This window comes from Piliocolobus tephrosceles, chromosome 7, assembly GCF_002776525.5.
Source record: "Piliocolobus tephrosceles isolate RC106 chromosome 7, ASM277652v3, whole genome shotgun sequence".
Classification (NCBI taxonomy): Eukaryota; Metazoa; Chordata; class Mammalia; order Primates; family Cercopithecidae; genus Piliocolobus; species Piliocolobus tephrosceles.
In genome coordinates this window covers 4,920,881-4,947,125 of record NC_045440.1, presented here as the reverse complement: position 1 = coordinate 4,947,125, position 26,245 = coordinate 4,920,881, and the positions used below count along the sequence as shown (strand labels likewise).

General features: G+C 42.1%; 2 protein-coding genes and 1 pseudogene across 4 annotated transcripts in view; 2 read left to right on the top strand and 1 right to left on the bottom strand.

Moving 5' to 3' along the window:
- Positions 1–26,245, top strand: part of MCPH1 (microcephalin 1) — a 241,277-nt gene that overhangs the window by 46,723 nt on the left and 168,309 nt on the right. For all 3 annotated transcript variants that reach the window (XM_023219099.3, XM_023219098.2, XM_023219100.2), the window contains exons 9-10: positions 2,628–2,737; positions 25,703–25,740. In XM_023219099.3, coding sequence (XP_023074867.2) covers positions 2,628–2,737; positions 25,703–25,740 — 148 coding nt within the window. The remainder of the gene's footprint in view (positions 1–2,627; positions 2,738–25,702; positions 25,741–26,245) is intronic.
- On the top strand, positions 7,018–8,436 carry LOC113224763 (fructose-bisphosphate aldolase A). Its single transcript, XM_026453913.1, has one exon. The coding sequence runs from the start codon at positions 7,141–7,143 to the stop codon at positions 8,233–8,235; it is 1,095 nt and encodes a 364-aa protein (XP_026309698.1). The 5' UTR covers positions 7,018–7,140; the 3' UTR covers positions 8,236–8,436.
- On the bottom strand, positions 21,931–22,436 carry LOC111547367 (annotated as a pseudogene).

Sequence of the window (26,245 nt, the reverse complement as noted above, 5' to 3'; positions counted from 1 at the left end):
TTTTTTGTATTTTTTAATAGAGACGGGGTTTCACTGTGTTAGCCAGGATGGTCTCGATCTCCTGACCTCGTGATCCGCCCGTCTCAGCCTCCCAAAGTGCTGGGATGACAGGCGTGAGCCACCGCGCCCGGCTAGATGAGGTCTTAAAGGTAGGAGCTTCATGATGGGATTAGGACCATTATAAAAAGACACCAGAGAACTGGCTTCCTCTTGCTATGCCATGTGAAGACAGCAAGAAGGTAGCCTCCTTGAAGCCAGAAAGAGAGCCTTCACCAGAACCCGACCGTGGGGGCACCCTGATCTCGGCCTTCAGGCTACCCAATTTATGGTATTTTGTTGTGGTAGCCGAAGAAGATAGACATTCATCCAACTGGGGTGTGTTGGAGGAAGAGCAGCTAAAGGGTGTATGTTAGTTGGAATTTCTTGGAGACATTCAAAATAGATGTCCATTAGGTAGGTGGATATATTCAGCCGTACCTCAGCTGGGAGGTCTGGACAAGGTACAGAGAATTAGGTCTCTTCAGTAATGGATGACTTTATGGGAAGTGATGGAATCACCTTGGGGAGTGAGAAGGGAGCTGATGACAACCCATGAAAAAAACCACACTTAGGAGCAAACATGAAAAGAGTCATCCAAGAAGTGGGAGAGTCAGGAAGAGGAGAGTAGGTGTTTGTTTACAGACTTCCAGCCAAAAATGGAGTCCAGCTAATCTTTCCACAGATGTTTTCAGAAGTACTTTGCACTCTCAACTGCTTTGGGTTTACTGAGGTCATTGTTAAAACACACTGGCAAATTACTGTGGCAGAGTTTATGAAATGTTTTAAATAACCAATTAATAAATCATTTATTTAGATCATTTTTTGACTGCAGGATTTGTGTAATTGTGAAAACATGTTGTTAACAATATCAGTCTGTCTTAAGTTTTTAAAGATTGTGTTGCATTTCCTAGAACTTTATGTTTATAAAATGCTTTACAGCCTGTTTCGTTATTCGGCAAGAACTGAGGCAAGTGGCTGTTAGAAAACTTTCATTGACTACACTAGGAAGCTGCAAATTTATTCATGATTCAATAACAGAACACTGTATCCCAAATTATATCTCTAGTCCACTGCTTTTCTGATTTTGACACACTCATGCTTCAAGTAAATATTATTATTTAAAAAGAAAAATAAGTGCATAGTAGATATAATTAATAATTATAATTATTTTTAATCTTAAAAATGAAAAAGATTGCATTCATATTCTACCCTAGGGGATAAAGTGGGCCTGGGAGAAAAGTCAGTGCACGTCAACCATAACAGATACCTGAGGAGGTACGGGATCAGTCAGGATGTGACTGGTTTGAGTCTCCAGGGGATGCAGTATTAGGGATTATGGCAAAGAGTGTAGATTGGTAGGTTTGTGGTTTAGAACTGGACCTTAAAATCTGTCCAGGGCCCAGGCTGCAAATAACAACTAGCTTGAATTCAGGAAAGTATTAACATTTTTATTCTGCATCCTTTTTCACTTAGGACCCTGTTTTTGAAAAGAGTGACAGTGTTTACCTTAGAGTCTCCAAACTTAGTTATAGCTGGCTTTATAGCATTTTATCTGCAAAGAAGTCTTTCTCATGTTATATGATTTTTAATTTCTGAGGGCACTGATGTTAATTTCACCTTGCATTATATTTATTCGTCTCTGTCTACATTGTCTGTTGGGTTGTGAGCTCCCTAAGAGTGGGACTATATCTTGTGCATTTTGCATCTCCAGTGGGTAGATCATTAGCTATTTGTTAATCATTAGGTAATCAACAATGCAGTTTAGCTATCACCTGACTGGCAGGTTCTAGTACCCCCTAGGCTGCTACATAACTTTTGCATCAAAGTTTGCATTTGTACCGTTGAGAACATATTATGGTCCATGTTAGCTCCTCCTTCAAAATCCCATCCAAGTCATAAAGTAGGCAAACTGTTTGAAGGAGCAGGAAGGGTGAGAGTAAGAAGCACCTTCTGAGGCAGTAGATGAGTCAAATCAAAGTACACATTTCACATTTCGTTGTGGGTTATTTAGGTCTACACAGGTTAGCATCTAAGGAAACCACATTTCACTTGAATGAGCATCCTTTTGGTTTGTGTGTCTTCATGGCAAGATGCTGGTCTAAGGTGGAAACTTGGGGGGAGTAAAATCATCCATCATTTGTAGGTTGAAGCCTGAAGCTCTGTACTGAAGACTAATTTCTAGAAAATCTCAAACTGACCCCAAAACTTAAATTAATTATTACCTCTAATATGGAACTGCCTACTCTGAAGAGCTGTTCTTTGTCATTATTTTAAAACCTAAGAATTGAAGTTTGAAGAGTATGTAAGGTATGGTATACATTTTCTTGCATTATCAAATGGACAGAGTTGATGCTGTAGAACATTGTAACCTGATTGTTACTGACCATTGAGTTAAGTGAATTGCTTAGGATACTGGAATGTAATAAACTGAAAGTTCTAGATAGATCTCAAAAAGAAGATATATACAATTTATTTAAAAGGCCTATAACTTCCTGTTTCCATTATGCATAAATGCGATTTTTGTTTTGCTTAAGTAGTATTTAGTCCATGTAAAGTTCTGACTAATCTTTAATCCACTTGGGTTTTAGGTGTTAAAAATAGACCAACAAGGCATGATGTTTTAGATGGCTCATGTGACAGCTTTAAGGACCTCATCAAACCTCATGAGGAATTGAAGAAAAGTGGGAAAGGCAAAAAGGTCAGTGTGTAAAAATATTATTTTAAACTTTCAAATGCTGATACATCATAATGTTCTTCTCTGGGTCAATGAAACATAAACTAGTCTATCTGACTTGTCTTTTATTTTAAAAAATTGATTATGGGTAAATGCTGGAAAACTCAGAATATGAAACTGAAAGTGTTGGTTGCATTCCGGACAAAGAGTTATTATGGATAGACCAAGCCTTCTCCTATCACTTTGCTGATGCATTTCTTGTAAAAATGCCTGTAGCTTTTCTTAAGCAGAGAATGTTGGTTGTACTAGTGTTTCTTGCCATTTTATAATCGGAATAAATATTTACTAGGTAGGAGGTGAAGAATCCAAACATTCATTCACTTTTGAACTAACCAAGGTTTGACCTCAAGCCATCAGAGTGAAAGGTTTATGTACTAACACTCAGGTACACCCTTTCCTTTGTGGTTTTGGCTTTAAAACCTTGCTCTTCCTCTAAAAAACTCCCCTTATTCTCTTACATGAGTAATATAATGAGGATTTTGACGTTTTTGATCATTCAATATCTACTTGCATTGCTTAAATTTAAAATTAGCCATTCTATATTATACCTTGTGCCTCATTTTTATGAGGCCAAGGAAGTATAATGTAGTGAAACCTGAATTCAAAATGGTAGGGAAAAACCATACTGATTGAAAAGCAACAGGTGAAAAGAATGACAGAGTAGACGGGTCTACATAGGGCTTCCAGGTCCTGATACTCAGGCTTGAACAGATGGGCGGCTGCATTTGACCTGCGGAAGAGAAACCTGACTCCTTTGCTTCTTATCTTGGCAGTGGTTAAAAGACATTTAAAATTACACAGATTTCATGAAAGGTGGCAGTAACTTACAGAAACTTAGATTTCTTTACTCGTGCTTCCTGGTTTGTCTCAGAAAAAAAGTGGAGCAAAAAAATTGAAAGGAATCCTATTTCAGGTAAAGCAACAAATGTGTAGAGAGAGAGAGAGAGAGAGAGAGACTGTTGGGGTCCTGTAACATATTTGTGGCGTGGCAACACCGAGGCACCTGCCCTACAATGGCGTTGCGCACTCTGACTCCACTGCAGCCTGCGGGACCTGCTCAGCGTGCTGCCTCCCAGCGGTGGGGCCCTTCCTAGAATGCTGGTGACACCGTGGCTGAGTTTGTGTTTTGCATCCCTGTTTCTCAGTCTTCTTCCTACTGCTGCATAGCCACTTGACGTAGTTCCTTTGGAAAGAAAGAAAGAATCAGTTTCCTCTGCATCTACTACCATTCCCGTGCCTCTCCTGCCGATGTGTCCCATGGCAGCTGGTCCACAGCTCTGCTTTGTGCCCTTTACCCTCTGCCAGTGTCTGCCCAGGGAAACGGTGGTACCTCTCCTCTCTATTGGTACTCTACGTTGTACCATGTCTGGCTTTTTTTTTTTAAGTGCTCAGTAAATATTGAGTGTTGAGTTACTTGTTACTCACCATAAAAATACTCCGTCCTGTTTGATCAAAAGGCATGAGGTTTGACTTTCTCATTTGCCCACAATGGAAGTTACTATTTCAGACGAGTGGTATTGCCGCCCTGTGCCTGGGGTAACCCTGGACCTGATGGGCTTGGTCTGTGGAAGCACTGGGTTAGGGACAGGCATCCTGGGCGGGAGTGTGGCCCCTTCTTCCTTATGAGGCATCTCACTTTAAATGGCATATGAATGGGAGATGGGTACCCGTTTGACCTTCTGGCATTCTTCTGTAGATCAAATAGTAATTGCTCCATGAATATAAGGTGGTATTATTGTCTTGAGTAATGATAAAAGAATGAGTGCTCAGAGAGGGAAGCAAAATACAAAATTACAAATACACACCTCCATATCTGCCTTCAACTGCTGTGCTCAGGAACTAAAATATTTTCGTAGATTGAACTGCCTAACTTGCTCAAATTTAAGTCTTCTTTTAAAAATATTTTAAGCATATTAGTAAACTTTGCCCTCATAATTTAGAATGTCATTTCTGAAAGGGATCCACCACTTCTGGTTCTGTGTGAAGAATCACTTAAAGCAGGTTTTAAATGCAGATTTTCTGGGCCGGGCATGGTGGCTCATGCCTGTAATCTCAGCACTCTGGGGCGGGCGGATCACTTGAGGTCAGGAATTCGAGACCAGCCTAGCCAACATGGCAAAATCCCATCTCTACAAAAAACAAAAAAATTGGCCAGGCCTGGTGGTGGGCACCTGTAATTCCAGCTGCTCAGGAGGCTGAGGTGGGAGAATCACCTGAACCCAGGAAGGGGAGGTTGCAATGAGTTGAGATCATGCCACCGCACTCTAGCCTGGGCAACAGAGTGAGACTCTGTCTCAAAAATAAATAAATGCAGATTCTCTGGCCCCACTTGAGACCCTCCTGGCCAGCAGCTCCCCAGCCCAGTGCAGCACCCTGTCCTTAACACGGAGGAGATGAACACCTAGTGAGAGCGAATAATCAACCTTCTGTATTGCATCTCGCCAATAGCAGAAGGAACAAGACCTAGGTTTCCCCTCTTTCACAGGATTTTCTTCCTAATCCATTCCTTATTACAGTTCACCACACAGCCTTTGCTTGAATGAATCAAAAACTCCTAATGCCCTAGGGTAGTGCTTCCTGACTAGGCTGCACATTGGACTCAGCTGGGGATCTGTAAGGTACATGGCCACCTGGCCCCAATCCCAGACATGCTGGTGTCATTAATACGGGGTGTACCCTGGCCACTAGGATTTTTTTAAACTCCTGAGGTGATTCTAATGCAAAGCAAAGTTTGGAAACTACTGCCTTGGGACTTTAGTAGAATTTAAACAAGCGATTTATCCTAGAAGAAGTTTCATTTGTTTCTAAACACCTCTCATGTAAACCTGTTTCATTTTTAGACTCTAAAATTAAAGACAAAGGCTTAAAGTCCTGATTTGTGGGCTGGGTATGGTGACTCACACCTGTAATCCCAGCACTTTGGGAGGCCGAGGCAGGTGGATCACGAGGTCAGGAGATCAAGACCATCCTGGTTAACAGGGTGAAACTCCATCTCTACTAAAAATACAAAAAATTAGCCAGGCGTGGTGGCAGGTGCCTGTAGTCCCAGCTACTTGGGACACTGAGGCAGGAGAATGGTGTGAACCTGGGAGGCGGAGCTTACAGTGAGCTGAGATCATGCCACTGCACTCCAGCCTGGGCAACAGAGCGAGACTCCATCTCAAAAAACAAAAAGTCCTGATTTGTTTGCTTAAAGGTTGAGTGAGTTTTTTAGGGGCGCAAATTTAGATAGCAATATAGATGAAGGACCATCGTTTATTATTTCACAGGTTACAAGGAAGAACAATATAAATTTGTAAAAGGTAACACTAAATTTATTTTATTTTATTTTATTTTGAGACATAGTATCACTCTGTCGCCCAGGCTGGAGTGTACTGGTGTGATCTTGGCTCACTGCAACCTCTACCTCACGAATTTAAGCGATTCTCCTGCCCCAGCCTCCTGAGTAGCTGGGACAACAGGCACCCACCAGCACGCCTGGCTAATTTTTTAAGTCTTTTGTAGAGATGGGGTTTCACCATGTTGACCAGGCTGGTCTCGAACTCCTGACCTCAAGTGATCTGCCCTCCTTGGCCCTCCCAGAGTGCTGGAATTACAGGTTTGAGCCACAGTGCCCAGCCAGCAACATTAAATTTTAAATATACAACTTCCCAGTAGTTTGAGATCTTTTGATATGAGCATGGGGAGAGAAGTTTGTGTTGATATGCTGTAATGAGTCAACAGAAACACTAAAATTCAGTTTCCTGGTTTTAAAAGTATACAGTGGAATTGTGAAAGGATTGAATCTGTGTTAAACTGAAATTTGGAACTTAACATGGCCTCTTTTTTTTTTGAGATGGAGTCTCGCTCTGTCACCCAGGCTGGAGTGCAAGGGCACAATCTTGGCTCACTGCAACCTCTGCCTCCCGGGTTCAAGCAATTCTCCTGCCTCAGCCTCCTGAGTAGCTGGGACTACAGGCACATGCCACATATTTTTATGTATAAGGATATATTAAAGTATCAGATTCTATTAAGCACAAAATTGTTTCTATTTCCTAAAGAAAAAAAATCTTGTAATTGAATATTAATGTTGAAAAAAGGAAAGTTTACAGGAAATATCTTTCACCAGCTAATGACTGAAGCAATGCCTCTACTGGAATGGTGAATGGTAAGGTCTGGGCCCGACATTTTTATGTTTTCACGTGAGCCAGGCTACATGCTATTTCCGTAGTGAGGAAAATGATTTGAAACTCAGGTGTGGCAGAAGGGGTCCTGGTGACGAGTTCCGCGTTCGCACCCTGAGTCCACTCGCCAGCCCGCCGCCCTCTGCCGCCGCACCCTGCACACCCGCCCCTCTCCTGTGCCAGGAACTTGCTACCACCAGCACCATGCCCTACCAATATCCAGCGCTGACCCCGGAGCAGAAGAAGGAGCTGTCTGACATCGCTCACCGCATCGTGGCACCCGGCAAGGGCATCCTGGCTGCAGATGAGTCCACTGGGAGCATTGCCAAGAGGCTGCAGTCCATTGGCACCGAGAACACCGAGGAGAACCGGCGCTTCTACCGCCAGCTGCTGCTGACAGCTGACGACCGAGTGAACCCCTGCATTGGGGGTGTCATCCTCTTCCACGAGACGCTCTACCAGAAGACGGATGATGGTCGTCCCTTCCCCCAAGTTATAAAATCCAAGGGTGGTGTTGTGGGCATCAAGGTAGACAAGGGCGTGGTTCCCCTGGCAGGGACAAATGGCGAGACTACCACCCAAGGGTTGGATGGGCTGTCTGAGCGCTGTGCCCAGTACAAGAAGGATGGAGCTGACTTCGCCAAGTGGCGTTGTGTGCTGAAGATTGGGGAACACACCCCCTCAGCCCTCGCCATCATGGAAAATGCCAATGTCCTGGCCCGTTATGCCAGCATCTGCCAGCAGAATGGCATTGTGCCCATCGTGGAGCCTGAGATCCTCCCTGATGGGGACCATGACTTGAAGCGCTGCCAGTATGTGACCGAGAAGGTGCTGGCTGCTGTCTACAAGGCTCTGAGCGACCACCACATCTACCTGGAAGGCACCTTGCTGAAGCCCAATATGGTCACCCCAGGCCACGCTTGCACCCAGAAGTTTTCTCATGAGGAGATTGCCATGGCGACCGTCACAGCGCTGCGCCGCACAGTCCCCCCGGCTGTCACTGGGATCACCTTCCTGTCTGGAGGCCAGAGTGAGGAGGAGGCATCCATCAACCTCAATGCCATTAACAAGTGCCCCCTGCTGAAGCCCTGGGCCCTGACCTTCTCTTATGGCCGAGCCCTGCAGGCCTCTGCCCTGAAGGCCTGGGGTGGGAAGAAGGAGAACCTGAAGGCTGCACAGGAGGAGTACGTCAAGCGAGCCCTGGCCAACAGCCTTGCCTGTCAAGGAAAGTACACCCCGAGCGGTCATGCCGGGGCTGCTGCCAGCGAGTCCCTCTTCATCTCTAACCACGCCTATTAAGCAGAGGTGTTCCCAGGCTGCCCCCAACACTCCAGGCCCCGCCCCCTCCCACTCTTGAAGAGGGGGCCTCCTCCTCGGGCCTCCAGACTGGCTTGCCCGCGCTCTTGCCTCCCTCGTGACAGTGGTGTATGGTGTCATCTGTGAATGCTAAGTCCATCACCCTTTCCAGCACACTGCCAAATAAACAGCTATTTAAGGGGATTTCCGTAGTGAGGAAAATGATTTGAAACTCAGGTGTGTCTCGTGGCCCTAATGACTTTATTTTCTTTTTAGTTTTAAATTTGAAGTAGCACTTTCAGGTAATGTACTATCTGGGCAGCCCTGCAGATGGGACTGTCAGTCGATGAGCGCTGTCAGTCGTGAGTTCTGAGTATTGCGAAGGTGCAGGGTAGAAGGTACAAAGGTCAGAAAGGTGGGAAAGCCTGGAGCCTGTGTGAAGAGCAGCATGGCCTTGGTGTGCCCCGGGGATGGATGCGGAACTGCGAGAAGAGAGATGCTGATGTCGGCTGCGGCCACGGGCTCTGGGGTTAGGCTGTCCTCATCTTTGGTTTTCTGTAGGTTCACTGTGATTGGTGTACCAGAGTATTGTTTTTGTTGTTTGCTTACTTGAGAGTCACAGGCCTTCCTGTCTAATTTGTTCTGGAAACTTCTCTGCTGTGATTTCTTCTGCCTGTTTCCTCACACCTCCATTGCTGGGAACGCAATCCCGTGTGTCATCCTTTGCTTCTGTAGCCCATGTCTCATGATTTTCCTCTATTTCTTTCCTCTTGCATCTCCTTATTTCCTTCTGGGTGTCTTCTGTTGATTTATTTTCCATTTTACCTTTGACTCTCTGTAAGTCTATTCTGATGCTAAATCCACATATTGAGTTTTAACATGTATTTTCTTTCAGTCCTTGTTATTCCATTTTATTTTTTTAAATTATTTTTTATAGAGATGGGGTCTCCCCACATTGACCAGGCTGTTGTCAAATCCCTGGTCTCCAACAGTCCTCCTACCTCAGCCTTCCAGAGTACTGGGATTACAGGCGGGAGCCTTCATGCCCTCTGTTTGATTTTTAAAAACTGTTTCCAGTTCTCTGCCAAAATTATTAATCCTGTCTTTTATTTATTTGAACATATTATGTGTATTTCTTTTGAAATAACTGTCTTTTCTGGCTCCCCTTAATTTCTGTTTTTCTTATCTGTTTTCAATCGTATGCTCCGTATCTAATATGCCTGGTTAGTTTATCTTTATCTTCCTAGCAGGGACTGAGATGATGTGGAGCTGGGGTTCTGTCTCTGTGAGGCTGGCTGTCCCCAGGGAGTGTGGGCTTCTGACTCTGGTTCACCTCTTCTTCCATGGGTTTCTTCTTCCATGACTCACCGACTTAGTAGCTGGGCAACGTCTGCAAATCGCTGGGGCTTGTTTGTTTGTTTGCATCTTGTCCAGCTTTTCTGAGGGCTCACAGTGAGGAGGCTATTTCAAACTACTTAGTCCACCATTCCTGGAGAGGATGGGTGAATTTTAGTGGCCACTTAAGAAAACTTCTCTAAATACAGTTTATCCTTCTCTGAGAAGAGAACAGTAAGAGGCCAAGTCAAGAGAAATGATTTTTGAGATGAACACGTAGGTCACTGTTTGCAAAAGACACACTAAACACCTGTAATGACATTATTTCAGTTTCTCTTAAAGAGTGAAAAAGAATGTGATTCCATGAAGACTTATAGAATCTCAGAGCTATAACTTCCATTAGATTTTTTTTTGGTTTAATACCCATTTTAAATGGCAAAAATCACTCTATAAATCAGTCAGAAAAAGAGTCTGGATTTTTTTAGACTTATTTTAAATATACTTGTTTCAAATTTGTTGATACTTTTTTTTTTTTTTTTGAGATGGAGTCTTGCTTTGTTGTCCAGGCTGGAGTACAGTGGCCCAATCTTGGCTCACTGCAACCTCCACCCCGCCAGGTTCAAGTGATTCTCGTGTCTCAGCCTCCCGAGTAGCTGGGATTATAGGTACTCGCCACCATGTCTGGCTAATTTTTATTTATTTATTCATTCATTCATTCATTCATTTTTAGTAGAGACAGGGTTTTGCCATGTTGGCTAGGCTGGTTTTGAACTTCTGACCTCAAGTGATCTGCCTGCCTCAGCCTCCCACAGTGCTGGGATTACAGGTGTGAGCCACCGTGCCTGGCCTGTTGAGACTTTATTTTGAGGATCCAGTTAAGCAATTTTATTACCTCTGTAATCTTAGCTTGTAGCATGTAGGTCATTGACATTGATAGTTACACATCTTTTCAGAGGGAGAAATATAAAATATTATGACGAATTTTGACCTGTTTTCTTTGTTACTTGTTGAATATCATCAGACACAGAACCCAAAGGAGCTATGTATAGATACCAGCGCTCTGATAGAAGTACATGAATATAATTTTTTTATCCAAGTATTTGGTTTATTCTACTCCTTCTGGATTTTGTTGTTCAAAATATTGATTATTATCCTCAGCAACATTTTCAATGTGAGTTATCAATAGGATAGCTTTTTATGAGTGGCTAAGTTTTAGAATCTCGTTTTGGAGCCATCTCTGCCAATCCAGCTTGTTGCATGTGAAGGCAAGCTGTGGGTCAGAGCACAGAAATGTTTACAGAGGCTTTCCTAAGCCTACAGGCCTGGAGAGATATGAAGGAACAAATAGAGCATACTTATTTTGATAGTGGTTTAAAAAAAATTAAAGAATTACACACCAGATAGAATGCTTAAATTCCTAAAAGTTTCTCAAATAGGGTGCAAAACAAGTAATAGCTTGCATATGCTCAGATAGTTGCTTGTTCTTACATCTTTGCTAGAATATGAGCCCATAAGGACATAGTCTATATCCTGTTCATCTCTTAATACTCAGCAGGATATCGCATCACAAACAAAGTAAGTGTTCAGTAAATATTTTCTGAGTAAATAAGAGATGCATGAATTTCCCTTTTACTTTTTGAGTGAACACGTTTAAAACATTTCTGGTGCTCTTAGCCATCACTCAGTAATCATGGAATCATCATCATGTACTTCACTTATTTTTGAATATTCTTCCTAAACTTGAGAGACGATCTTCTTTCAGTAAAGGATGGATCCTCTTCTCCAAGACTCTGCATTACAATGCAGTGTTGCTAAAGCGTTGCCCCAGAGCCAGATCCCTGGGTTCAATCCCAGCTCTGCTACTCACCTGCTCTGTGAGTTTCATGGTGTTGAACAAATTACTTAATATCTGTGCCTCTACTTCTTTGTGTATAAAACAGGGATAATATTAATAACAGTACCAGTCTCCTCAAAGGGTTTGTGCTAATTGAGTTGAAACATGCAGAGTTTAAGATAGCACCTGATATATAGAAGTGCTCAAAAAATGTTAGCTATTTTCTTCAGCACAAACTTGGGTGAGGGTCATGTCTGCATATTGACTGTCCTTTGTTTTGCAGCTATAACTTGGAGTAGAGTAGGTCTCTCTCATCTGCCTCCTCTTTTCCCACTCCCAGAGACCACCATGTGTCTTTAATGAAAATGACCCTCAAAATTCCGGGACAGTCCACACAGTGTCTCTCGTTGGACTTACTGACCACAGGCATGCCAGGGCCAAAATAGAGTCTCTGGGCATGGGGTGAGGATAGCAGTATAGCCTTTCCTAAAAGCTCCTCCAGTGATTCTGAGCTGATGGTCATCCTCCCATTGAGAATCTTTGTTTTGGGGGTGAGATGTAGGCCATTAGCATGAAATTGTGCTCTGTCATCTCACCCAGGAGGCAGAAGACTGAGTTCTGCGGTCAGAAATGCCCACATGGGGGATCTGCTTCCTCAGTTTTCTAGAGATGCTTTCCTCATCTCCAATACCCTGAAAGAACTGAGATCTGTCAGTAGACCTGTGTGAGTTGTGGTAGGGTACCTACAGCTGTCATTTATTGAAAATGTGACCTCTTTTTAGATTGAGTTTTCTATTTCTCAGTCATATGGAGATGCTGAAAAGAAAGTCTATTTCCGAGAGCTCCAATCATGTCTTTATTGCGGAGGCAGTAGATTGGGAATTACAGCTCATTTGGGTCTGGCTTCCCCAGAGAAGGAGGCTTGCAGTGGAAAGAAGATAAAAGGGTCCCAGTGGTGGGAATAAAAAGAGTGCTAGATGCCCAGAGGGTGGGAAAGGCCTAGCCCAGAGGCAGTGTGGCAGGCCAGCTGGAGGCAGGAGGAAAGAGAGCTGCAGGGACACAGATGCCTTCCTGAGCAGGGAAAATAGAATACTTGAGCCACTGTTCATGTCAAATGGATGATTTTCCTGCCGTTTCCTGTCCTTCAAGTGAAGGGTCCTGGAATGAGTACTTCACTGCTGTGATGGAGACGCCAGTATTTTATGAATGCAGTTTTACAGTTTGCAGTAATGCCAGGCTTTGGCTGTTTTCCATTAGATGGTGCACTTGGCTGGAAGCATACACGCTTGTAGCTTTGATTTTAAATTGAACTTTCAAGTTGAAAGAGCAGTGACTCATCCAAAGAACAGGTGATATTTATTTATTTTTTTCTTGAAAATGCAGCACGGGTATGTTGTTATCACACATTTAGGGGAATTGCCACACTTCCTCCAGCATGACACCCTCTGTAAATATCCATGTAAATCATTTTCATTGTTCAGACCCGCGGTACGCAGAAAGATAGGGCCTTTAGTGCCAACCACCCGGCCGGTGAGGTCTGTAAGATCGAAGGTGCCCTTGGTTTCCAACACAGCTGTTTCAGTGATCTGTATTTGCTTTGATAAATCACTTTTGGCAGACTGTACCCAGAGCTGGCAGTGGCGGGGATGGGCTGGTTGTAACAGGTGTGGGGTCCATCAGCAGATGTTGCTTGATGAAGCCATTTAAAAAACAGCTGCCTCTTGATAGCCTAACAGTTGCCGTCAGCCCCCATTAGCATGTTTTTTTCTTGCTATGTATGAGATAAAATATTTCTACAGAAAACATTAAATAGGATCTTCAAAGAACTCCATCTTTTTAAAAATGTGTTTTCTTTGTTCATTAACTGATTTTGCATGCCTTGTAAATATGTGGTTCAGAAATTGTCAAATGTGTTTTGGACTGGACGTGGTAGAAATGAGGACCAACCAGGGTGGATCTCCTGTGCCTCAGTGGTCGTCTTAGGCCATGTAAAGGTAGAGGCCACGGACGGAGGACATTTCCCACTGGGAGACCCACAGGCACTGAGAGAGGAGCTAGCCGAAGAAATCTATTTAAGATCTGCTGCTTTGGCCAGGCATGGTGGCTCACACCTATAATACCAGCACTTTGGAAAACCAAGGTGGGTGGATCACCTGAGGTCAGGAGTTTGCGATCAGCCTGGCCAACAGGCAAAACCCTGTCTCTACTAAAAGTACAAAAAATTAGCTGGTTGTGGTGGTGCAAACCTGTAGTCCCAGCTACTCGGGAGGCTGAGGCAGGAGAATCACTTGAACCCAGGAGGTGGAGGTTACAGTGAGCCAAGATCCTGCCACTGCACTTTAGCCTGGGCAACAGAACAAGATTCCACCTCAGAAAAAAGAAAAAAAAGAAAAAGAAAGAAAAGTTCTGCTGGTAGGCATTCTATGCACTGAGCAAAGGAGAGATGTGCAGGCCCAATTTAAATAGTTACAGTGGCTAGCTGCTAAGGTCTAGCTTACTACATGCACCATCTGGGGGGAGTGAGCTTAATGATAGTAAACTGTGCTAAATTGGTCTAGAAATCTCAATCTGTTTGAGATATGCAGAAACGCAAACAAAATAATAGCTTGCTGAAGTAGCAAACTTGAATCCTTATTTTTATTTTAAAAGGGAGTAAAGGGCCTGGAGATAAAAGGTGCTCTGCCCTGCGCCTCCCTGGTATGAGTCCTTCTCCTTTCACGCCAAGTGACCCTTCCACCGCGCTGCTCCCACCACCCCGTGTCCGCCCCGTCCTCGAACGCCGTCTCAGCACATCACCGGCATTCTCTTCCTCTTACCACTCATTAGTCTGAGACTGTGACTCACTTCTGTCCAACAAGATGTGAAGGGAAGTCTTCCTGGGAGGTTTCTGGAAAGTGTGCTCTCACTTGTGATAGCCCTGGGAAGAAATGCTCCCCGGGTCCTCAGAGCTTTGTTGTGGCTGGACGCGTCTCCTGGAACTGCCACAGCGGAGGGGGAAGCCAAGAGAGTGAACCAAAGAAAGGAAGGGCGAGGGCGGCGGAGGCCTGCAAACCTTACGGCTTATTTCCACCGACATCAGAGACTCTTGTTAGTAAGAGACAAGTGGCTTCATTTGTTATGCTCCTCAGACACGGGGTAAGGTAGACACACAGAAAGGCTAGAATTTACTTTAAATGTGAGTGGTTTTCCAAGGAAAGTTGTATGTCTTCTCTTGAGGAACAATTATTTCCTCCCCAATTCTTTCTCTCTCTCTCTCCCCCCCCCGCCCCCCCCCCACGCCCCCTGACCTCGTGATCCACCCACCTCGGTCTCCCAAAGTGCTGCGATTACAGGCGTGAGCCACTGTGCCCGGGCCTTTTTTTTGTATTTTAGTAGAGACAAGGTTTCACCATGTTGGCCAGGTGGTCTGATCCCCTGACCTGGTGATTCACTCACCTCAGCCTCTCAAAGTGTTGGGATTATAGGCGTGAGCCGCCACGCCCGGCCTAGTTTTTGTACTTAGTACAGACGGGGTTTCACCATATTGGCCAGGTTGGTCTCAAACTCCTGACCTCAAGTGATCCACCCACCTTGGCCTCCCAAAATGCTGGGATTATAGGCTTGAGCCACCGTGCCTGACCTTCAATTATATTTATTTCTTTGCCTTTCCTTATGTCTTTAACTCTTTACACTTTTTTTTTTTTTTTCTTTCTGTTGAGACAGAGTCTCGCTCTGTCACCCAGGCTGGAGTGCAGTGGCCAGATCTCAGCTCACTGCAAGCTCCGCCTCCCGGGCTTACGCCATTCTCTTGCCTCAGCCTCCCGAATAGCTGGGACTACAGGCGCCCGTCACCTTGCCCGGCTGGTTTTTTGTATTTTTTTAGTAGAGACGGGGTTTCACTGTGTTAGCCAGGATGGTCTCGATCTCCTGACCTCGTGATCCACCCGTCTCGGCCTCCCAAAGTGCTGGGATTACAGGCTTGAGCCACCGCGCCCGGCCAACTCTTTACACTTTTAAAAAAGTTATTGCCTTCCAAATAATATTTAGGAATATAAATTATTTGATATTAATCCAGGGTAATTTCGATTTGTTTTTTAAAAAGGGGAATAAAAACATGATTATTCAGAAGGGGTTAAATAGAATGACAAAAACTGCAATTCAAAATTAATGAGGCATTATAACAGGGTTTGTTAAAAAATATGATGCATTTAAAATATTTTTGGCATATCCTTTTATGACTTTTGGATATGACTTTAGACTTAGTTCATATATCAATAGTGAGTCTCTATAGGAAAAGAATATAATATTCAGTGACTGTCAAACCGGAGCAGCTTGGTATGAAGCACTTCTCCTTCTGGTCTCCCTTATCAGTGATTTTCAATTTTGAAAACTTTTTTTTTGAAGTTGTGTTGTTTTATTTTTCTGCAGAAATATCTTCTGCTTTTCATTTTAAAGTATATTTGCTATTTATTTGCAATCTAGTTCTCATCATTAAAAGCAGTAGTAAAATATTATCCCAGAATTTATAGGTTGTGTCTTTTGTCCTTTTTTTGTTTTTGGTATTTTTCTGTCACTTTACTTCCTCAGGTTAAGTTTTAACAAAAATGAGGGACCATGGATAGGAAAGTAGGAACCAAACCGTTTACGGGGTTGAAATTGTGGTATAATTCTTCTTTTGTTTTGTTTTGTTTAAAGACAGGGTCCTGCTCTGTTGCCCAGGCTGGAGTGCTGTGGCGAGATCATAGCTCACTGCAGCCTTGATCTCCTGGGCTCAAGTGATCCCTCCAGCCTTGGCCTCATGAGTAGCTGAGACTCCAGGCAGATGCCACCACACTCAGCTAGTTTTTTTTGTTTGTTTTAGAGATGGGATTTGACTGTGTTGCCCAGGCTGGTCTTGAACTCTTGGTCTCAAACCATCCACTTACCTGGATCTCCCAAAGTGCTGGGATTACAGGCATGAACCACCATGCCTGGCCCATGGAGTAATCCTTGTGTGGAAGGTAGAGGTGTGTATGTGTCTGTTTCTCAAAATGGTAGCATTAGCCAGGAAATCCATGAATTTGCATATTTTCCCCCAAGATCAGCCCATTTGCTGTGGTGAGTTTGGGGTTATACTTAGAGTGGGTAGTATAAGGAGTTTCTGCCCTACACCTTAGCTTAAGCAATTTGAGCACATTGTTTTTTGAGTTCACCACCAAAGATCCAGCACTCAGAGGCGGTCTTTCCTCTGCAGATGAGAGTGCACCCTCCCTGTACCTCACGGTCTTGGGCTCTGTGGCTTCTTTCCTCCTGCCACTGCCCCTTATTCTGGGTGGGCTGGAATTCCCTGCGGCCCTTTGTCTGGGGAAGGGGGATGTTTGGATGTTCCTGGGTGTCACCTGTGCATGCCCCCTATTCTGTCCTCCCACCTGCCCTGTCTTGCAAGCATGGCCTGCACCCTTCTCCCACACACCTGGACCCCAGGCTTATTCTTACTCTACCTGCCCAGCCCCTCTTCCTGGAGAGAAGAAAGGATGATGTGAAAACAAGATCTGACGTTGGGGGTCCCCAGTGACTTCCACAAGGAGCAAGGAGCTGGGTGCATGTGTAGACCCCGTGGGAGCTTTAGTGTTAGATACCGAGTTTGCTAGATGAAACATCTTTTTAAATGAGGTGGTGCAGATGTATTGTTTGAACACTTTAGACACTAATGATGAACTACTTGGAGGTACATTTTTTTTTTTTTTTTGCTATGAAAATTAGAAAAAATATTTAAGATATTAAGTATTGAAAACTGATACTGATGCTGTATGGATCACTATTATTGTATTTTTTGAGACTGTTCAGAAAAGGTATTATAGTTTTTAGAAAAACAAAGCAACCTGAATATTAAAAGTCTCTGAATTTGAGTAAAAAACAGTCCACATAAGGGAAAATATATATAAGGAAGGACAATGAAATTATGAAATTGTTACTATAAGAAAGTTAAAGGCTGAGCACAGTGGCTTATGCTTGTAATCCCAGCAATTTGAGGCTGAGGCAGGAGGATCACTTGAGGTCAGGAGTTCAAGACCAGCTTGGGCAAAGAAGTAAGACCTCATCTTTACTAAAAATAAGTTTTTAAAGTATTAGTTGGACATGATGGTGGCCACCTGTGGTCCCAGCTATTAGGGAGGCTTGAGCCCAGAAATTTGAGGCTGCTCTGGGCCATGATTGTACTACTGCACTCCAGCCTGGGCAAGAGTGAGACCCTTTCTCAAAAATAAGCACACAATAAAGAAAGTTAAAGATTTTAGTCTCAATTTTTTACATTGAACCCATCTTTAGATCACAGAATGTATAAAATTAAAAATGGGAGGTATCGACATGATTATATTTAATGTTATAGCTTATTATTATATTTAATAAGCTACTCATTTAAAGATCTGAAGTCTCTTGGGTCCACAGACTGAGTCTTTCTGAAGGTGCTTTACATGATGTAGCTGCCAGGGATCTAGGTCATATAATATCCTTAGGTGGGATTTGAAGACATTTTTCCAGAATTTATCTTTTTTCATATTGGATTTTATTTTTTAAAATTTCCTCTATAGTCAAAATTTATGTAAATGTATGATTCTGATAGTACCGTATATATTTAGATGGGCTTGTACTGGTCGTGAACAAGGTTAATAATCTTTGTGAATATGTGGATTATCTCCTTATTTTACTTATTCTTAAGGAAAATTAATTTCACTGTTTACCAAAGAACTGGTACCTAAACCCAAAAGATTTCAAAGAATGTTTTATTTTTAAAATGTTTCTATTTATCACTAATAAAATGAGTATATCTGTTTAACTTGACTTATCTCTGGTCTTACTAAAACAAAATCAGCTTGACTATTTCCCAAATAATCACCCATTCAATACTTTTTCTCTCTCCCCGCTCTCTCATCTCTATTCCTTTAGAACTTTCAGAAAATTCTTTTGTGTAGTTAGTGTTTCATGTTGGTTATTGTTTCTTACTGGTCAGTGGATTATTTCATGTGACCACCTTTTTCACGTTTGCTCTGATTGCCTTTGGATGCGCCTAACTGTGTGCTTTTCCTATTAAGGAAAAGAATCCCGCATGCTTTTTTGTCATTGAATAACAATGTTAAAAACAGAAAAGTGTTGTTTTTCTTCTTTGTAGTAGGCATTCTGTAGCAGATATCTTGACATACTTAAATTTGTGAGATGTGTCCAGAAGAATGGAAGAGTAATATCTCATATTAACATATTGCTAATAATAAGATAAAGGTTTCAGCTTCCTGGAGCTGTCCATATAATAGAATTTTGTACTTGTTTTTCCATTTCTGAGATCCTCATACTTTGGGTTTTTTATTATTTTTTTTTTTGAGACAAAGTCTCGCTCTGTCGCCCAGGCTGGAGTGCAGTGGCTCGATCTCCACTCACTGCAACTTCCGCCTCCCAGGTTCAAGCGATTCTCCTACCTCAGCCTCCCAAGTAGCTGGGTTTACAGGTGCCTGCCACCATACCCCGCTAATTTTTGTGTTTTTAGTAGAGACGGGGTTTCACCACGTTGGCCAGGCTGGTCTCAAACTCCTGACCTCAAGTGATTCGCCCGCCTTGGCCTCCCAAAGTTCTGGGATTACAGATGTGAGCCACCATGCCCGGCTCTGAGATCCTCATTCTTTTAACTAAAATGCTAAGATATATGCTTTATGCTTTTGCTGCCTCTCGTGTTTCATGAATGCAAGTAAACCCATGAGTAACTCATGAATATGCATAAACTTGTGGGCCTCCAAACCATGCCCTGCCAGTGGCCATGCCACAAGAATCAGAGGCAGTATCTTCACTTTGTGGTTGCTATATTATTCCACCATTATAAGCTTTAATAGAAAATGTAGAGACGGTTGTTAAACTGAGGGAGTGTTGTCTCAAACTGAAGGAGAAAAGTAGTGTTGCTGCTATAAGATGAATATAAACCAAGTGGTATCTTTTCTTCCATCCAAATAGCAATTAGGAAAGTCCTTCTTTGCTCATACCATTCCAAAGGGAATCGTCTTATTCTTTCTCTAAATCTCCTTACAATGGAGGCTGCTACAGTTTAAGTATCGCAGGTCTTTTTTTTCAGATTTCATTTGCAGTGCCTATAAATTTGGGGGAATGCCTTTTTTGTTTTGGGGTGGATCTTGGGCCTACCATAAACTAACCTTCCTTACTCACCTGTAAGGCTGAGAACACCGTAAGAAAGGTACCAGGCTTGTTTCCCCAAGAGGGCTTTGTAAGCGTTGGTGCCATAAAATCAACCTGAGGACTTAGGTGACTGGTTATTTCTGAGTAAGTGAATATCACTCTCAAATATGACATTCCAGCAAAGGCTGTGGTTGCATAGCCACTGTTTTCAGTTATGTCCTGGTAACTAGGAAGATGGATTGTTCTTAATCTATGCAGATAATTATATTGCCCTGAAAAGAAGGATACTCAATTACAGTTTCACAGTTCTGGAGGGATCAGGCAGGGATAGTAAGATACCATTTCCAAATGTTTCCTTTCTGTTTATAAAAGCACAGTCGACTGAATTGTTATGAGATACCGATAGAGGGAGAAGAGAAAGGGTTCCTTATGTATCCAGAATATAGAGCATTAAAATAGCAACAACACTGCAAACAAAAGCCACAGTCCTCCTTCAGTAGTTCATCTAGGCCTAGTCATTCATTTTCGTTCCACTTGATCTTGGGTTAGTCTCGTGAATCCCTCTGCTTCTCAATGAGAGTTATGGAAATCCTCTTCCCCTGGTGGGGTCTCAGCATTATTTAGACAATTGCCATAAGAAGCCTGTACCCAAAAGTACCCAGCATGGTTCTTCTCCACGGGGCTCTGAAACAGCCCCCTCTTGGTCGAAGGTAAGTCACTCTGGCCTATAGCTGATGGCAGATGCTGATCAGGGAAGTGTCAGAGAAAAATAGAAATCTGTAGGTGACAAAAGAAATGGCTGTGGTTATCATATTACTGATAATTTTCAAAACTAAATTTATCGAGAGTTCATTACAAGAGTATTGGCAACTGATAAGAAAAGTTAGTTATGGTATGCAAAATGGAGTCAACCCAAAAAAGTTCTAGATACAGCATCTGGAAACGCCATAATTAACCTTATTTTAAAAGAACAGTGGATGTTACATCTAATTTATAAAAATGGAAGAATATAATCTTCACAGAAAAAAATCTTCAGATATAACAAAATAGTCCCAAGACATAATATACAATGAATATGCCAAGCTTATAATTAGAATAAACCAAGAATGTCCCATAAAGAGGGTTAGTTTGGAGGGGACATAAACGCCTATATGTTAATAACATATATTAACCTAGGGCTGGCTAAGGATCTTTTTTGATTTGACAACTTGTCCCCATATAACTTATCAATAGTAACAGATCAAATGGATCTCCTAATTGTTTTGAGCATCTGTCTTTTATTAAAGTAAAAGCACAAATACTTGTTATTTTCCAGGTATGTCTGGGGAATCTCAGACAGTTTTTTGTTTTGTTTTGTGTTTTTGAGATGGAGTCTCACTCTGTCGCCCAGGCTGGAGTGCAGTGGCCTGATCTCAGCTCACTGCAACCTCTGCCTCCTGGGTTTCAAGCCATTCTCCTGCTCCTGCCTCCCAAGTAGCTGGGATTACAGGTGCCTGCCACCACATCCGGCTAATTTTTGTATTTTTAGTAGAGATGGGGTTTTGCCATGTTGGCCAGGCTGGTCTCAAACTCCTGACCTCAGGTGATCCGCCCACCTTGGCCTCCCACAGTGCTGGAATTACAGGGATAAGCCACCATGGCCGGCCTCAGACAGTTTGAAGTACAAAATATATCATTTAGGATTTGATTTGGGGAAGGCAAAATATCAAAAATTATCAAGAAATTTTGAATACCTGATTCCAATAGGCTCATGTAACTTAGAAACAATATTTGACTACTTATTTCATCAAAGTGACTGTAAAAGATTTTAAAAGTAAACACAGCGGTAACATGATTGTAAAGAACCTTAGCTCTTTCCTAAGAGACAAGATTTCTTGAATACTCAAGGGCATAATAACGTCAATATAAACCAAAGAAGGTTATTCTCATAAAACACAGAATCTTTGGAATCTAAGCCAATTATACAGAAAAAAGAATAAGCCTTATTTTTTTAGGTGAATGTGGTAAACAGTAAACCAAAGAAACGGGCTCATCAATATTGAGCAAACTTTTCTCTTTTTAAAAAATCTTTAGTCTTTATTTTAAGAGATCATCTACATTTTTTCTGTAATAAACTTTAAAGATATCCACCTGTTTCTTCAGATTTATTTATTCTTGAGCAATTTAAGCATTGAAATGACAGTTTTGTCTCAATCCTTAATAATGCTATATATTTTGTATTTCAAATGTTTAACTTTCACATGGAGAAAAAGAAACACAGGCATAAACCTTTATACTATCCGCCTGCTAGTCCTGCAACACGATTTTAATAAGGTGTTCCTGATACTTTAACAATTTCTATGATGTCAGCAGAGATATATCAGCAAGAGTGATTGTAAAGTAGCTAGTCTTATAAGTCAAGAAATATGATCTTTGATCTGCTGCTCAATCCATTTCCAGATCTGATCTACATTATTTTCTAGCTCTTCTGGTTTATTGCTGGGCAGCTGATGCACGACTTCTTCCTTGTAGGATGCCGTGGCTTCTTCATAAAGAACTTGGAAAATCTCACACTGAATATCGTCTTTTAGTTTCTTCTCATTATAACCCTTCGTTTCAAGTCTTTCGTACAGTACGTTGGCATCTGTTCTCAGCACAAAAACTGTATGAAACCAGCATTCAGGGAAGATGTCACAACCGTGGTAATCAACAATAACTCCACATTCTCTCATTTGGTTATCTCACTCATCAGCTACTCTGTCTTCATCTAAAACAGGACAGTCATACTCTCCATCATAGCCATCGTACAATTGCTCTTCTCGAGCTAAATCATCCACATTAATGTATTTCAATCCTGATTCTGATTTTGATATGTGGTTTTACCAACCCCTGGTGTACCTGGATTTCTATGACACGTTTCCATCACAAAGTTGGAGCAAACTGACACTTTAGGATTGAACTCAGGGAGTCTGTGGGGTCAAAACTAATTTCATAGTATTACTAAGATTTTAACATGCAATGGGTTCACCTTGCTATCTCCGGGAAAAAAAAAAAATGCACCACTGCACTCCCCCGAGGGCGGCAGAGCAAGACCCTGTCTCTCAAAAGTAAATAAATAAATAAGTTTAAAAATTATTGTTGAAAAAGGTTTGTGAGATTAATGATTCAATTTGGTTAAGCACAAATTTAAATTTTGTTCATAGTCTTAAACCTTAAGTAGTAGTAATGTTCACTTATTTGATCAGTAAATCTGTGTAGCTTTTGTAAGAACATGCACAAGTAGAATAACAATGTGTAATCTGGCTGGGCACAGTAGCTCATGCGTATAACCCTAGCACTTTGGGAGGCTGAGATGGGAGGATTGCTGAGGCCAGGAATTTCAGAGCAGCTGGGGTAACATAGCGAGAGACCCCATCTTAAAAAAATAATAATAATAATACTTAATGCTGACAACTCATAGAAGACATGACTATTTTTATTAAACCCCAAATATTCACCTAGTCTCATTTGCCAAAGATTTACCTAAATATGTGAACTTGAATTCTTAAAACATTTACGTTTCTATAGGAATACTTTTTTTAGTCTGTTGAAAGTATTATTGGAAGTTCAGTTTCCTTAATTTATGGGAATTTTAGGAATATTCAATTTATAGGTGCCTCTTTATTTCTAAGCCAGTCAGAACAGAACATCCTTAAGAGCGATCATATTCTCATTTGGTGAGACCATCTCGTGATGGTTATCCCAGGATGGGAGACGATAGCTGCTTTGAAAGCTCCCCTGCCACACTGGGCTTCCAGTACCAGAGCAGCTAATGACCCTGCCCTAACAGAAAATGCTGGGGAGCAGGGCACAAGTGTTTACTTGGGTGCCCTTCACGGGCACTCCTTTTACCTGGTGGACAGCCTGATGGCTTGTTGTCTGGCCCGGTATCAGGCATTCCTCGCATGGGAAATGTGCTTATCCTGGCAGACGCCCTTGTGGCTCTTTTCTGACCCCTCTTCAGTTTATGACTGCCTGACTATCGCTCTGGTGCTCAGAGCCTGCCCTTGTGTTCTTCCCCAGCATCCCGGGGAAAACCCAGGCAGCCTGGGAGAGCCCCTGGTTCTTCAGATGGAATGTGCAAATTCAACACACCACCAAGATAGGAAATAAGTTCCAAGATTTATTACTTCCAGATCCTAGAGAGGGAGGGCACCATGAGTTGGGAAGGCAGTGTTCTATCCCCAGGTCACAAGAAGAAAGAATGAAGTGTCAGGCATAGAGCAAGAGAGAGTGGGACCCATGGACCAACACCTTTACTGGGGCCAGGGCATTGTCCAAGCAGGTTTCCTGCAGGGAGTTTTAGTTGGTGAGTTTAAAACAGGCAGTCATGAGTTTCAGGATCACACAGCAACTGAGAGCTGGTCACTGTGGCATACTCCACAGTCCATGTAGGGGTGTGGGGTCAGCAGGGCCGGCCAGGTAGACTGTCTCTTAGAGAGGGCGTCACCAGAAAGAGGAGGTGTATAAGGCAGATCCTGGATCAACCACATTGAGGACTGGGGGTGGCAGGTGGAAGCTGTCGAGGGAAACTAAACCCTGTTTCTGGTATGAGAAAGTTAAACTTATGTTCAAAATAGATGCCAAGGTATATAAAATTGTAAGTATTCACTACAGTGGCATTTCTGCAATACAAAACAGACATACAAACAGACACTGATAATTTATAAGCCTCAATTCTAAAATTTCAGGCCAGGCGGTGGCTCATGCCTGTAATCCCAGCACTTTGAGAGGCCAAGGTGGGTGGATCACCTGAGGTCAGGAGTTCGAGACCAGCCTGGCCAACATGGTGGAACCCTGTCTCTACTAACAAAAATTAGCTGAGTGTGGTAGTGGGTGCCTGTGATCCCAGCTACTTGGGAGACTGAGGCAGGAGAATTGCTTCAACCCGGGAGATGGAGGTTGCAGTGAGCCGAGACTGCACCATTGCACTCCAGCCTGAGCAATAAGAGCAAAATTCCATCTCAAAAAAAAAAGAAAGAAAAAGGAAAAAAATTCAGTCATGGGCCAAACATAAAAGCAGAAATATAAAATTGTATTCGGATGTCTACTTCCTGATAGCATGAAATTCTTAATTGTTTTGAAACCAAAGTAGAATAGTAGACAAACGAAAAATACTAGCAAATCCGATTCTGTTATCTTTCACCCAACAGAGACAAGATCTGTATAAACCAGCAGTCCTTCCCCAAATATGTAATATACAAACCCCTTCATGTCTGTCATTTTCGTCAACCCTGGGGTCCTTCAAATGCCTTTTGTTCCTTCTCATTTACTTCACATTGACTTTTCAAGACAATTGGTTATACTACACAGTTGGTTACATTTGAAGTATTTCATGTGAATTACAAACGTATGTGAATAATGTTAATTCATTTTTGTTTATATATGTATATGCATGCATATACATATACACACACTCCTATAGAGTGAACATTTGGCTGAATGTACTACCAAATTGTTAAACAATAGTCATTTCTAGCTGGTGGAATTACAGGAAATTTGTATTTCTGATTATATATTTCTATAGCGTTTACATTTTATGCAATTCAGCGTGCATTTCTTAGATAAGCAAAAAAATTAAACATTTTATTTAAATTTTTTTTTCAATTCCAGTTAATAGCAGATGTCAACACAACAAATAAGTTCCATTATCCATGCTTATGTGTGTGGGGGATTTGCTTGACAGGTGCAACAGAAGCACAAGCATTACTGTGCACATGTGTCTGAAATGAGAATGAGGTTGCCTAGAAGTCTTGAGAAAAGTGGCTGACAAGTCTACAAAAATGCCCTTATTACCCGAGTCTACAAAAACGCCTTCTTACCCTTTCTCACTTTGAAGTGTGTAAAAACGGTGACACACTTGGAGGTCTGCTGACTAACTGGTGGAACAGATTACTGGGGGAAATATTTTTTTTTGCTCTTGTACCTCGTGCCCGAATTATTTTGGATTGCTTTTGGGATAGTATCTGAGTTTCTATCAGTTGGGCTGTTTTTTCCAGGAATATAAAGTTTTTTTTCTTTGATATATGCTTAAATATTTATTTTTAAGTGATGTAACTTTTCAAAAAACTTAGTAAAGTTTATTTCTGTGGGAAAAATATTTTTTATGTTTTTGACTGTTTTTTGTTCCTTCTTGTTTGAAATCTCTAGCCAACAAGAACATTAGTCATGACAAGCATGCCATCTGAGTAAGTACTTGTTTTGATTTCTGTTCAATGTAAAATGTTAACCTTTTCTCTCATATACTGTAATTCTGGGTACCTTTAGGCAATTTATCAATCTGTTCCTGTATCACTTTTACTTTATAAAAGTAATATCTGAGTTAGAAGGTCACTGAAAATTAAACATGTACCAAATGTGAGCGATTTAGCCTCGAAAACTCTGGGGTTGTTTAGGCAGCATTAAGAGGTGTGTGCTCATTTTGATGTTCTTTTGCTTGCTTGATACCAAATAGCTTCATGAATGTTCAAGAAGTGGAACATCGTTGACCAAAACATTTCCCTTAAAGGTCTTAAAGCAATACTGCAGCAGAAAGCTTTCCACAGCAGTATGAAAGGTGCTATCTGTGCATTTTGTGGAAGGGTTAATAGCTCGTTGGCATGCTCTTATCATCTCCCTTAAACGTTTAACACAACAAAGAACATCCAACAAAAATACAGTACTATATTCTTTGCAACAGATTTCTGAATTCCT

Coding starts and splice junctions, on each gene's coding strand:
- LOC113224763 (XM_026453913.1), top strand. CDS start 7,141: ATGCCCTACCAATATCCAGCGCTGACCCCGGAGCAGAAGAAGGAGCTG.